General features: G+C 37.3%; 1 protein-coding gene across 2 annotated transcripts; it reads left to right on the top strand.

Moving 5' to 3' along the window:
* Positions 1-549: 549 nt before the first annotated feature.
* On the top strand, positions 550-14,237 carry LOC103697555 (zinc finger CCCH domain-containing protein 36-like). 2 transcript variants are annotated; one of them, XM_017840695.3, is made up of 5 exons: positions 550-1,036; positions 11,188-11,749; positions 11,903-12,099; positions 12,218-13,824; positions 13,936-14,237. In XM_017840695.3, the coding sequence occupies exons 1-5, from the start codon at positions 760-762 to the stop codon at positions 13,963-13,965; spliced, it is 2,673 nt and encodes an 890-aa protein (XP_017696184.2). In that variant the 5' UTR covers positions 550-759; the 3' UTR covers positions 13,966-14,237. The 2 variants fall into 2 exon arrangements, with proteins under 2 accessions (XP_017696184.2, XP_008777661.2); XM_008779439.4 differs by having other exon boundaries at positions 11,903-12,129.
* The last annotated feature ends 339 nt before the right edge of the window (positions 14,238-14,576 follow it).

The raw sequence follows: 14,576 nt of genomic DNA, 5'->3' as shown, positions 1-14,576 counted from the left end.
TTCAATTAAAGATCATATATCCATGTTTGAATGGTCTCATCTTCTATTTTGCCTATAAAAAAAAAACATTGTGAACTTTATCTTTATTTCATACTTAAATTGACAAAGGAATTCAAATCCAACAGGAAATCAAAAGGTAAGTAAAAAAAAAACCTAACTTGGATCAACATGTAACTATATGTACATTTGCTCGAAAATCCATTTTTATCTTTTTGCATCATACAAGGTGATCAATTTTTCTATTGCAAGATTGTTGGTACTTTTTTTGAAAAAAATATATGCTTCATTTTTTCAAAAACTTTTATTTTATGAGTAAAAGAATCAAACACAAGGGCTCGAAAAAAGGATGGATACTCTTGGATATTAAACCCATGCTCCTGACCTTAAATGGAAAGTGATGGGACTATATCTTAAGTAATATTTGACAGTAAGTCCAGTTCTTTTGCTAAGGTCCTTTTTTGAAAGAGAACTTTTTTTTTCCTATTATACTGTAAACATAATCTTAGACTATCGCATCGGATAAAGACCCTGGAAAGGCAATGAGCCAGATTTACGAAGGAAAGCAAGGGAAGAGGAAAGAAAAATCCGACGTAGGGAGGCTGGCTATATATAAGAAGTAGGGGAATGAAGAGAGGGCCAGAGTGAGAGGCAACTGGCGAGAGGGGAGGCTGTCTTGGTGACACCTTCGCCTCTCCCCTTCCGTCTCACCCCCACCCCTTCGCCTTTTTATACTTCCTTTTCCCCTCGCCCTTGGCGGAGATGCCGAAGCGCGCGACGCCCGTTCCCGATTCGCCCCCCGAGAGCTCCGCCATGGCAGATTGCCCCTCGGGCTCGGGCGGTGGCGATGAGTCCCCCGAGGAAGAACGAGACGTCGACGAAGAAGAGGAGGAGGTGGTGGTGGAGGAGGAGGACGACGAGGAGGGGGAAGAAGGATCGGAGGGAGAGGGAGAGGAGGACGAAGAGGGGGTGGAGGAGGAGGTGGCAGTCGAAGAAGAGGAGGGCGGTGCCGAGTCTCCTCCGGGCGAGGACGCCCAGAGTTTGTCCTTTTACCCCACCGTCCCTCCCGTTTATTGAAGAGTGCATTTCATCCATTTGGAATAATTTTCTTTTGCCTTCGTTTTTCAGTATTATTTCTTGTTGCCATCGCTTTTGCTGCATTTATCTGATTCTGTATGAGTTTCAGATTGAAGAGAAAAGAGATGACTTTAGGTTGTAGAAGAAATGATGGAGAGATAAAGACTTATAGGGGAATTTAACCCAAAAAAAACGACTTATAGGGGAACATGGATTTTGGCCGTCAATTTTTTAGGGTTTTGGCCGTCAATTTTTTAGGGTTTTGGCATGTGATTGGTTTACTTGTCAAAAGTTTTCATGTCGTTTTCGGTACCATTGTGAAATTTCAATATGTGTAGCAATTAATTTGATGATTTCTTGAGTTGAGGGCTGATTGCATTGGTACAAACTGCAATTTTTAGAGAATGGTGACAAGCAGAATTGGGAAATGTACTAACTAGCTTCACCATGATTTCTCTAGATATTGCCATATAGGAGGATTCGGGCACTGCAACGCATATGGTAGTTTACTTGCTTATGTATTCATTTATAGAACCACCTTCGTGATGGAGAAATAATGTCAAGGCATGATGTAAAGCACCTTATAGTTCTCCTTGACACACGTGTCGTTCAGTGTCTCAGGGGTTTTATCCTTGCATAAAATGTTACTGCATTTGTCAACAATTTGGTGCATATATGATGTTCTAAATTCAAAATAAATGCAGCTGCATGCAGTTCTTCCTGAGCCATATACGAACTATTGTAAATTTCTTAATATGTTCTCCATCTAATTCTATTTATTATCATTTCTTTTATCGTAATATCTTTGACTACTGCACATTCAACTCTCACATGTGCTTGAACTTTGATCTGTTTGTCATAGTGAGCTGTACCATGTATCTCATAAATTGGAGTCCCAAAAAAGTTTTAGAATTATATTGATCTTGTACAGAATTCCAGATTTTTTATTATGTTGTTAAACCTTTTGAAGCTAACGTAGAGGGATTATATGATGGCATAAAATGACATGATTTAATTCTAGACAAATGCCTAGGTAGAAGGCGTCACTGATCTAATACCTAGTCTTGATATCTCACTATCATGATGCACAATCATGGCACTAAACAAAAATGTCTGTAAGATAGTCTGACCTCAGTGCTTGACTTACATAGGGATATCATTATAGCAAAAAAATGGATTTGGAAACACGCTATCCTTATAAAAAAATAAATTATAAGAACCGATTTTGGTTAAGTTGCATAAATGTAGGGCTGATAATGGGCCAGGCTCAGGCCAAGCAAACCTCATTATCCCAACTTGTTTAAAAATTTTTTGTAATGATTGGGCAATGTCTAAATGAATTTTCTCATGCCTAAGCCTTAACCCGGCCTTTTTGGGCTTGATCTTCATGCAAGGAGATGGGATCAGGCCTACAAGGGTGGTTTTGATTATAGCAATCACTGGGGCAATTGGAGAGATCATGCATGGGGGTCAAGGTCATAGTTAGTGCTGGAGTCACAGCTAGTGCAGGGTGGTGGCAGGCGAAGAGGAGAGGAGGAGAAGTGAGCGAAGGATCATTGGAAGATAAAGAGGGAAAAGAGGAGAGGAGAAAAGAGAGTAATTGGTGAAAAGGAGAACAAGAGAGTAGCTAAAATTGTGTAGGACGCAGATAAAAAGTTAGTATATCCATATATTCCTATCCATTTTTATTTAGTGGATATGAATTCGAATACGTATATTAAGCAGATGCTAATGTTTGTGCCCATGTTCCATACTAAAGGGATATGGATTCAAATTGGATTTTAGAACAAGGAAATAAATGCGGATTTATCAAGTAGTTACACTTTGTGGGTAGGATATTATTCCATTTTATGTTTTATTAACGTAAATTAAGTTCACAAGCCTCCCAACTTGCTATTGTTATTCTTCAAAAAGAAACAAATGATCTCACAAAAAATAACAAAGGAATAACCATATACATTTAGTTGCATGACTCTTTTGGTAGAATTTAACAATTTTGCTAAGATACATTTTTTAAATTAAAAGGCTGACGTTAGAGGATGCAACTACCAAATTAAACATATCAATATATGGAAAGGAAGTTACATGGAAGCATGTTGATGTTGCCACTTATTTCGCTTTGGTGTATATGAGAGCTGTACAAGACTAAATGGAACTGAAAAAGAATTTGGATATTCAGAATCAAATCAAATATTTTTATATGTTTATTCATATTTTTGTGTTAAAAAAAGGAAACTGGATGCATATTATCCAATCCATTTTTACCCCTACAGAAGGGATGGAAAGGGGAGGAGAATGCATGATCAGGAACTAGGTGAGGATTTGGGATATTAAGTTATAATGAAATATTAGATGGTACATATTATGATATATTATATTATATTATGTTATACTATGTCATGTTATATTATGTTATTAGGGTTTTTTATGGGATATTATGTTGGTTTGTAATGAACAGATGATGCTCATCACTTATTAGGGTCATTTATGTTATCCTCCATGAGGCCTAGCTCATGCCAATTCTCAACCATACATGTAATTAGATACATCAAACTCTATTATTATGTTTTAGTGCATCGACCATGCAATCGTGATATTTAGTTCATATCACATCATCATTGATATTCTTCATCATGGAGGCCATTGATTGCATAGCTTTTCTGTGGGACTATGCCTAGAATTTGTCGTATTTCGCAAGGCTAACCTAGACCAAATAACTAGGCTTGACTTGCTGTTATGTTGGTTTGTAATGAAAAGATGATGCCCATCACTTATTAGGGTTATTTAGTTAAAACTAGATGACCACTTTATTAGGCATATGGCTGCTTGCTCTATTATGGCATGGTTCAAATAGATTTAGGTGTCTCTATCTCTATAGTTCTCTTCAGTTTTTGAGAAAAACAAATATGATATATTAAGTATGAATACTTTTATTGTTACAATGAAATTGCGGAAAGCAAGGATCTGGGTTCGAATGTTGTCCTTTCCTCGATTTTGCATTGGGATTCCCCATCCTAGTCCTCAAAAAGAAATTACAGAAAGCAACATTTTCACTGTTATGGGAAATCTTATCTACGTTAATCTTGTCCAATGATCGTGGTCTCTTCAATGGTTATAAGTGTCTTCAACGGTTATAAATGTTTGGAAGAACTTTGTAAAAACCCACTTTTGGCAAGGGAGATGCAAACTTGGTGGCACTCAGCTAATCTGAGTGGGGTTTTCGAATAAATAATCAAAGATATTATGGAAGAATTAAGATTACATATGCAACCTTGTTGAGACATGGCTGTGATTTGGGCAGTGAGAAAGATTTTCTTTTCTAATCACCATAGAAAATTTAAATATATTGCAAAGACTGTGTTTCTACTCCTACAGTAATCTTCACTGTTATTGTTTGGAGGAAAATTATGAAAACAAATATCCTTCTAAATTTGGTAAAAAGGTGATGAGCTAGATTTTGGAATAATATGGATTTGAAATCAAGTGCCATGTCAAAGGATGCTAGAATGATTGACTAATAGGAATACCATGGAGTGATCATTTGGTGCCCTAGGCCCAAAGAGTTCTTCACAGTGTGGCGGTGGTGTTTTTTTTCTCTTTTTGTTGAGGGGGGTGGGGGTGGGGGGCGTGCTTGCTTGAGAAGAGTTAAAATATGGTATCTGGAAGGAATGTTCAGTTCATAATAGGGTTTAAGTTACAAGGAAGAGCCAAAATATGGTTCTTGACTTGATGAACTGCTATGTAGAAACACCATGCATTTGTTAAACATCATAAACTTTCTTGAAGGCATTAAGGGCAAAATTTGTAGGTGGCTGGACCAAGTCTAAGAGGCATGCAAAATCCTTAATGCTAGAAGGGCAACATGGCCTAGTTCCTTCATCTGAACAAGATCTTCATTAGGCAAAGAAATTAGGGCATGACTTTGAAGTTATATGTAAAAGGTTTAGAATTGATATTTAAATATTTTAAGAAATTAATAAAGAAGTGTAATATCAATGTGATAGAACATTAGTAGGGTTATAACATTGTCTAGAGCCTAAGGTCAATAGGAAAAGGCAATGGGTTAAGGAGGAAAAATACAAAAAATGAGTATGCAATTTAACTTGGTATGCTGAAATATTATGCATTGTGAAGATGTATAATATGTAGAGGGCTCTTCTAACATGCATTAAACAAACTAAACAGTTGGTAGTGGTCGTACATGTTTTAATTTATTGAGAGGTGGGCTTGGGGGGATGATTCTTTGGATGTTAAGGGACCATCAAGAGAGGTCTGATCCTATGAGATTTGGACAGTGTTGAAGTTTTCCTAATCATAAGTTATTTTCTCTGCTATTCAAGATTCTTTGTGAGGGTACTCTTGATTGGTTCTATTTTTGACTAATAGTTCTTTTGTTTCTGTATATTTCTTATACCAAACATCGCTTTGATATAAATCATGTATGGTTGGTGTTCCTTTGACCCTCGAAGCATTGATATTTATAGTAATTGGGCAAAGAAAGAATCCCTTTGAGTCGAGCAAGGCCAAGATCCAAGAATTGGGACGAGAGGAACTGAAATCTTTAGGAAGTGCTTATTTTCAAAAAACTTAAAAGACTCAGACATGGAGGAGTCCATTTTTCTTGAACAAGAAAGACAGTTTTTTTTGCAAAGACCTTATGTTTTGGTTTGAAAGGAGAAAACAAAACAAACTCCAAGCATAGCATGGCCAACAGTAAATGAGGGGTAATTTTACAAAGATCTTTATTTAGTAAGATTATTTTGATAAGCTTGCATTGCAAATTAATAATCACAATTGCCTTACTTATAGAGAGTTCATAAATGTTGATGCCAATCTGATTGATGAACTGTTTCTATGGTCAAAGAGAAGAATTATGATCCTTGACTGTCGGCAAGTAGGTCGAGGAAGCACTAACATTGATGGAAGGTGAGACCGTATGCATTACCTGAATAGATTTGCTAGATTGAAAGGGATGTTTATATAAGGCTTTTAAAGACTTCCAAAGTATGGGATTGCTGTAGGTGTATTCGTACACGTACTGTATGAAATACTTGCTTTAGCAAAAAAAAAAAGAAGAAGTATGGGATTGCTTCCCATTCAGGAAATATTTTTTTAAAAAAATAATACGAATAGTAATAGGGGATTTTTGGAATGATTGCTCTTCTGAACTTGCATATAAGATCACTAATACAATGTTGCATCTTTCAATTTAGACAAATCCTCAGCAAACTCGTTAGCCAAAATGTGGAGTTACCAGAGGGAGATAAATCGTGATGGTTGCTTAGCTACTTGGGAGTGCTTTATGGTTAAAAATATATCCTTGTGTGAAGCCCTTATCTAAAAAAATTTAAGGTCCTTGGTGTTGCCCAAGGTGACAACCCAAGGGGGGGGTGAATTGGGTTTTCTAAATTTTAAGGCCTCAAATTAATTTTTAAGTGAATGTGTTTTGGCCTATATGATAATATAGGTGCAGTGGAAGCAATAGTAGTAAAGCTCTAAACAAATGTGATTAAATCACTTTTAGAATTTAAGCTAGAGCAATTGCTTAAGTAAAGAAAATAAACCAAAGCACACAATGCAAACACAATCAAGTATAGTGGTTCGGTGCACCCCAAAGCACCTACGTCCACTCCCCAAGTGTTTCCTTGGAAATTTACTATAACCCCTCGGATTACAGTTGGATTGTTTTTCCGGGCTCATAATCCAAAAACCCTTACAATTGGTTTTACGGGTTCACCAATAAACCTAAACGTTGGTTTTACGGGCTCACCAACAATCTACGTTGGTTTTACGGGCTCACCAACAACCTACACCGTTGGTTTTACGGGCTCACCAACAAACCTTATAATAAATGAAGAATAAAAGGTTTAAAACTCCTAAGTGTGCAAATATAACAAGTATGCACTACAAGAGGAGGTTAGAAAATATTTATCACTTTGTAGATTGCTCTTCTTCTCTTTGCCAAGGTTGCTTCACTCTTCAAGGGGTTGATAGAGCTTTTGAAGACACTTGAAGATTGCTCAACCACCTTTTTTTGGCTTTTCGAATGAAGCAATTGAATGAAGCACCTCTAAGCTTGAGTTTTCACTTGAATGCTCTTCTTAATTATCAAAGCTTATCTTTCCTGATGAATGGTGGCTATTAAATACCTCTTCAACCTCCAATTGGACCTTTCTAGCCGTTGGATTGAAGAAACTAGCCGTTTATAGCCGTTGGTAGCTCAAATAGTGCTTCTGCATAACTAACCGTTATGCTGTCAGCCATGCTGGGGTCGACCCCTGCTACAGTGGGGTCGGCTTAAGCTACTGTTCATCAGGCTGGGGTCGGCTCAAGCTTTTCTGGGGTCGGCCCCTGCTACAGTGGGGTCGGCCCTTACTACAGTGGGGTCGGCTCAAGCTATTGTTCATCAAGCTGGGGTCGGCTCAAACTTTTCTGAGGTCAGCCCCTGCTACAGTGGGGTCGGTCCCTGCTACAGTGGGGTCAACCCTCTCAGAAAATCCAGAAGCTTGTTTTTCTTGACGTTTCAAGCTGGGGTCGACTTGAGCTATAGTGGGGTCGACTCAAGCTACAGTGCACTACAATGCCAGTTTTCTCGGGTCAGCTCGAGCTGGTCTCGGGTCGGCTCGAGCTACAGTGCGCTACAGTGCCAATTGTGCCAGGATCGGCTCCATCTCTTCTGGGGTCGACTCCAACTTTGATTTTCTGCATCTTAAGGTTAGATTTTCATATATAACATGTAATCATGAGGTAACAACATTGCAAATCATTTCTTGCTTCTTCGGATGTTTGGCACGTTAAAGTTTAAGCTCATTAAACATGTAAAAGATAGAATTGAGCTTTAATCTAGAGAACTTGACTCTAAGGTATATTAAACTGTAAATTAGTTTTTTTCTCAAGTTCTTCCAATATAATTTGTTTTTAGATGTGCTCTTGAAAGTTCTTTTAAATGTATCAAGCAAAGTGTATCAAGGATGTATCAAATCTTTCTTCCTTACTCACTTATGTACTAGATCAATTGAATTGAAAACATTAGTATTCCCATTTGACCTCAATGGCTTTGTAAACATCAAAATCACACTAGGATCCTCACTTGGGATTCTTTTCAAGTGGTGATTGGATATGGAGTAGTGTGATGGGGAACAAACTTCCATAAATGTATCATTTCTAGGCTTGCATTTTCTGCTTCTCCTACTTAGTGTATTAGAACTATTAGTAATATTTTTAGCATGTTGTAAAAGTATTGCATGAAATGAATTTGCTCTAGGACATCAAAAATTTTTCTTAATTATAATCTGCCACCAACATCCCTGACAATTTTGTATTGTATAAAAACTAGACTGCAACCCTAAATATTTTTTTAGTTGTTGCAAAATGGTATTAGGAATAGAGTTTTTTTGATTTGATCAGTTCTATTGCAGAATCAGAATGGGTACAGGAAATGTGGACAGTATAGAATATCCATGTCCCTGATGTATGTTGTGGATTATCCTCTAGAACTCCAAAGTTAAAGGCTAAAGACTGACTTTTTCTTGGTGGTAGAGTTACACTAGCTGTAAGTTGTCTAATTATTGAAAACTTGTTGCAAACTTGATCAGGAGCATGTGGTAGATCTCTCTGAGGAAGGCACTCAGCAGAGGGAAAAGGATTTATGTAATAAATTTTGGGTAAGATTTGTGAAGTAATTAAAGGATTAATTTCTAGACGTCATTATAAATTGAACATCCTGACTTGGAAAGTGGCAATTGGAAAATACCATCTCTGGAAAAGTTTATATTGCTTTCTAGTGATCGTGATAATTATCAGAATGAAAAAAATGGTCTTGATCTTATTGTAATTATACCCGAAGAACATATTACTGTATATGTGACTTTCCAAACTAAATCCATCACTTCCAGTATGGTTCAGCAACAAAGACGGCATTAGTATTTATAGAAGTTCTTCCATCCAATTCACTTTAGTCAGAAACCCATCTTAGTTGGAGATAATAGTAGGAACTTCTTGTATGTTTTATCTGAAGCACATAGAGATCTTTGTGAAGCATTTTAGATTGTCTTTGTAGGGAATGAAATCTCTCAGCAGTTCATGCCCTTAGTAAGACTGTCTGATCTTCACTGGTAACTTCGTGAATGATTTGCTGCAGTCTAGGTCTTATATGTCTTTGTTGTTTTTGTTCCTGAAATCTCTTGCGGTGTAATTCTAAATCACAATATGTATATATTTTTAAAATAAAAAAAAACACTAGTCATTAGTCAACAAGCCTTATTCCAACTTTTTGGGTTGAGCTTGTGATGCCTTCATTAATCCTAGTAGGGCTGCATTTGTTTATACAAGGTTGGAAAATCCTTCTGCTCATTACATCTCCATTGTTACCTTGGGTGTTCTTTCATTTTGTTCCCCTCCCCCACAAACCAAGATCAACACCTGAAAACTTATTTGCCTGTACATTCAAAGTCATTCTCCACCAGTCTACTCTCAAGTAGTACTGTTCTAGCATTTTCTTGTAATGCTTATTCCTATTTTTTTCCAAGTTTTACCAGATGTTTTTCTCATTGCTCTCATTAATTAAGAGGTTCCGTTGTCAGACTTATCTCTGGAATTAAAAAACCTTCTGTTAGGTCTCAATTGTTTGCGATTGTTTTGCAACTCCATAGAGGTCCATCCACTCTCTGAGTTATGAATATCTTTGTATCTTCTTATTTTTCTTTATAATTGTTTTTAAACCTCTTTTTTTTAATGCAATCTAGTGAATGATTACTTGCAGGCATCATGAGTACTTAAGTTAAAAGAAAATAAAAAGAAAACAAATATAGGGAGAAGATATTAAGGAAGGCATATGATGGTATCTACCACAGGTTAATAAACAAAAGCAAATATAAAATATAACCCATTCAACTTCTGGTACCATTTACTCCATATGATGGTAACATTGGAAACCTAATCCCAGTACAACCATGAATCACTTGAACTCGATGCTTGAAACATGGCAGCATATATTTGAGGATCAGGTCTAGCAAAACTAAGCTTCCATTTATATAGATGGACGTGGATGTGAGAGGTAAATCACTTGTGTATTCTGAGTGTTTGATCGGGGAGTGGATATAATGGAGGTGTGAGAAAACAGAGAAAAAAATTGTCAATTAATGAACAATTTTTATTGTCATAATATTATATAGTACAGAATATAAAAAGATAATATTTGTTAAGATTGTTTGTCTTCTCTATAATAGGCAAATTATTTGTTTTGTTATGTGCTAGCTTATGTGTAATTAACTATTTCTTCAGCTGCATGTTGGTGCTGGTCTTGATTTCAAATACTTCAATTGTTTGACTTGTTTAATGTGTTTTGTGAAAGTTGTAATACTAATATCAGTAATTCTTTCATAGACTTTAAAATGTAGATGCAAAAATGACTAAGAAAAGTTATTAGCCGTACATGTGGTATGCAAGTTTCCAATTGCTTCTACATAGCTACAAGAGTTAGTTTTGTATAATGCTACAATCTAGGGTTAGATGAGTCTTCATATTTAACACTTACATGGATATGCATGGTAAAATTGTTTTCCTCATGCCAAATAAAAAGTAGTTCTCTCATGCAAATCTGCTTTACATGTGTATATATGGATGGATGGACATACATACACACATACACACATACTGGGTAGCAGCACAATGGTACTATCCTTAGAGTTGTGGTATAGAATGGTATATTTCATTCTCATCTCTTCTTTGTTAAGCCTCAACTCCTGTTTTCAAGGAAGAATGCTTTCCTCCAAATACCTGACAAATCAACTTTCCATTAGATCTACAACAGTGAGCTTGCTGATTTTATAGGTCTTGGTGGCATTCAAACAGCATCCACTAGAGTATAGTATGATTTCTGCTTGATTATTATATCGCATAAATTCAGGATCCATTTACGAGGTATTGAATCATCTTCAAAGGTTCTAAAGGATACACACGCGCACGCCCATGCATGCGCACATGCGCGCACACACGCATATATTATAATTTGAGATTTCACATTTTTAGCCAAAGTTTTTTTTTTTTTTTTTTTGGCTGGCAGTTATCATTGATCATAAATTGATTATTTTTCCCCCCTTTCCCCCTATGTAGATGCTAGTAAAAAAATAGAGTCTGATGGCAATGGTAAAGATCTGAAGTCAGTCTCCTCGACCCATGAGAGGTCTAACATTGGACAAACTTTGACTATCCATGGCCAGGATCATGTCAGCGACCTTACTGTCTATGATCCTCCAGCTAAGCTGCTAGCAGAGGATGGCAAGAAAGCATCTGCTATAAATGACAGGGACCCCAGGTCTTCCGTTCAGGATATACATATCATGTCTTCCGAAGAGAATAGGTTTCCTAAATCTCATCTAGCAGACAGGGATGTTGAGGTTCTGTTGGAAAAGGAAACTTCTACTGAAGCTTCAAAAGATGTGAGAAGATACAGTTTTGAAGCTCATGGCAGTTATAAATCTAATTTAATCTCTGGTAGTTTAATTGGTGTCGAGGATAGCAGATTGTTGCATGTTAATGAGGACAAATTAGCTGTCCAGAGCATGATTAGAAGTGTCTCTAGATGTGGGAAGATGGATGGTGTTATAGAAAAGGATGCACCGAATCCCTACCCAAACATTGACTGGCAGCCTCCAGAGGATGCTGGTATATTGAGGTATTACAATTCTTTAAGCTGTAAATTTCTTAATGGTAATTCAAAGTCGTGGTTAGGAACTTACTGAACTTGTATTTGTGTGTAGAATCTTTTTCTTTCTTTTTTCTGCCATCACTTTATGGGCCAAATTTTGACTAATCAATATATTTTCAGCATGCATACTCCACAAAGGAGACCAAGGAGTTCATCTCCCGGTGCTATACTTGAGATTTCAGGCAAAAGGCCTGCAATAGTATGTGACTTTTTTAAGAAAGGCTGGTGCATCAAGGGGAATTCTTGTAGTTTCCTTCACCTGAAAGAGGGGGATGTCAGTAGCAGCCAGTGGGCCAGAGAGAATATGACTGAGCCAAGTACGAAGCGTGATTTTATGGATCATGCAGGTGTCCTTTTTTCTTATACTTAGGAGTTCTGTGTAAAGAATATATATTATAGGAAAAGTTACTAACCGCCCCCTCATCATGTATCCAGGTTTGAGAGAAGAAGCTCAAAGATTGAAGCTGTCCAGTTCACATGAGACCCTGGACTCATTAAATTTTGAGAAATCTTCTAAATTGAATTTTCAAAGAGCCCTTGTCAGGGCATATGGTGGGGAGGGCTGTGGATTAACCCCACTCCATGATGAATACAACAAGCAATCATCAAAGATTGCTACAGAAGAGCATTTTAGATTTGATATTTCTGGAAGCAGTAGGAAATTAAATCTTCCAATGAATGATTTACGGCCGGCATCATTGGTTCAAGAAGGATATCAAAGACCTATTGGTGTAAGCACTTATCTTGACACATTGGATGAGAGGCGTTTGGCTAATGGAGAATTCCTCTCCAGAAGGTACCTAGATGAAGGAAAGCTGCACCAGGAAATGCCCAAAGGGGAGTTTCTGAATAATGCAACATTTTCAAGTATATCTCCTTTGTCAAGGAATCCGCTAATCCCTGAATATGGAAATTATTCAGCTCGATCCTCTGCAGCAACTTGTCTGTATCAGAATAGCAACAATCCTTATTCTTATGGAAAAATGGTGGAGGATGTTGCAGTTCGATCTCAACAAAGCCGCTTTCCACTTCCTGACCCGAAATACACTTCTTATAGTCTAAGCAGCTCATTGAACTCAAGTTTTGACAGTTCTCTTCAGCCTCTCCATGGTTCACCTTCATTTCACTTGCTTCCTCAAATAGGAGCATCATCAACTCGTGGATCTGCACCCTTAAGTGCCGAGCATCTTGAAAGCCATAGATCGTTCAATTTTGATAGAGGATATTATGGTTCTAGGTCTGCTTCACTTCCAAGAAAATCTTCACCATACTACTCGAGCAGTATGCAACAAGGTGTTGTAGGGGATATTCCACCGCCTGCTGGTCTGAAAATAAAAGAAAATTCTTGGGAGCCATCTGAATGTTTTCGATCTTCTTATTGTGCACCTCCAAGTAAATCATCTCCTGGAAGTCAATATGATCCACTAGTTGATTGCATCGAGCATCACAAAGCAGGAAATGTAACTAGCCAAACTTATCCAATGACTATTATCCAGAGTGTGTCAAGTCAGCATATAATTGGTGATCCTATTTTAAGCGGTCATACCCCAGCATATAGTTCCCAGAAACCTCTGAATTCTCTTAATCACTCTACTGAAGACATAATTGATAAGAACACAGCAGCACATCAATTTACTGGGTATATCACCCCAGTGGATGCTCCTGGACCTGATAGCATTGATGGGGGAAACAGTTTTATGTCTAAAGATGAGAAACACTGGGTACCTCATGCAACTGATGGTGAAAATGTTAATGAGGTGGACCTTGATAGTAATACAGGGAATCAGGTAGACAAGGCTAGAAATGACAAGGAATCAAAAGCATTAAGAATTTTTCGTTTTGCTTTGGTGGATTTTGTGAAGGAATTGGTAAAACCATTTTGGCGGGATGGTCACTTTAGTAAGGATGCCCACAAGATGATAGTTAAGAAAGCAGTTGAAAAGGTCATTAGTTCACTGCAACCCCATCAAATTCCTAGTACTGCAGAGTCTATAAACCAATATCTGTCCTTATCCCGGACAAAAATTTTTAAACTTGTGGAGGTCAGTGCATGGATTCTGGGTTATGTCTGATATTCTTTAAGGTCCTTTATTTTTTTTGCCTATTTGATTGTTTCTTGATATTCTGAATGCATTTTTTTTTTCCATTTGCAGGGTTATATGGATAAGTATGCCCGATTCTGAGACTCCGACATCTACATAATTTTGAGTTCTGTACAGATATCTGCTTGTGAATCTTACCTAGACATTTTGAAGACTTGCTTGAGATACTATTATGGCAGAGTCCAAGCTTCTTTACATGCTAGGCTGCAAATTTTCTTCTGGTGATCTTTGTTGTAGGTTTGTAGTTAATCATATTAGCAAGGCATTAATATCAGGCGAACTTAGAAATTGTTACTATGTGAACTTGGATAATGGGGGGGCCTAGAAGACAGAAATGTTTTACAGTTCAAAAATTGGGGTGGGGGGGGGGGGGGGGGGGGAGTTCAAAAATGGTACCATGTGAACTTAGAAATTGGGAGGACCTAAGAGACAGAAAGGTTACATTTCAAAGATTTAATGTGTGTTTGTAATTTCTTCTGTTCGTTCTTCCTTCTAAATCTTGGTTTTTGTTGGAGGTATAAAGTTTGGAATGATATATCTGGAGCTATTTTATGATCATGTTTAAAAGTTTAGATTTTGTCATCTGTAGTATTGCACATAAATGTATGACAGATGGTGTGTGTTAATTGCTGCAACATATAAGTTGTCACTTAGATCATGTAAGCTGTCAAGACGGCAGCAAGTTGAAGAAG

Source organism: Phoenix dactylifera, chromosome 11, assembly GCF_009389715.1.
Source record: "Phoenix dactylifera cultivar Barhee BC4 chromosome 11, palm_55x_up_171113_PBpolish2nd_filt_p, whole genome shotgun sequence".
Lineage (NCBI taxonomy): Eukaryota > Viridiplantae > Streptophyta > Magnoliopsida > Arecales > Arecaceae > Phoenix > Phoenix dactylifera.
This window is presented reverse-complemented; position numbering and strand designations above follow the sequence as displayed.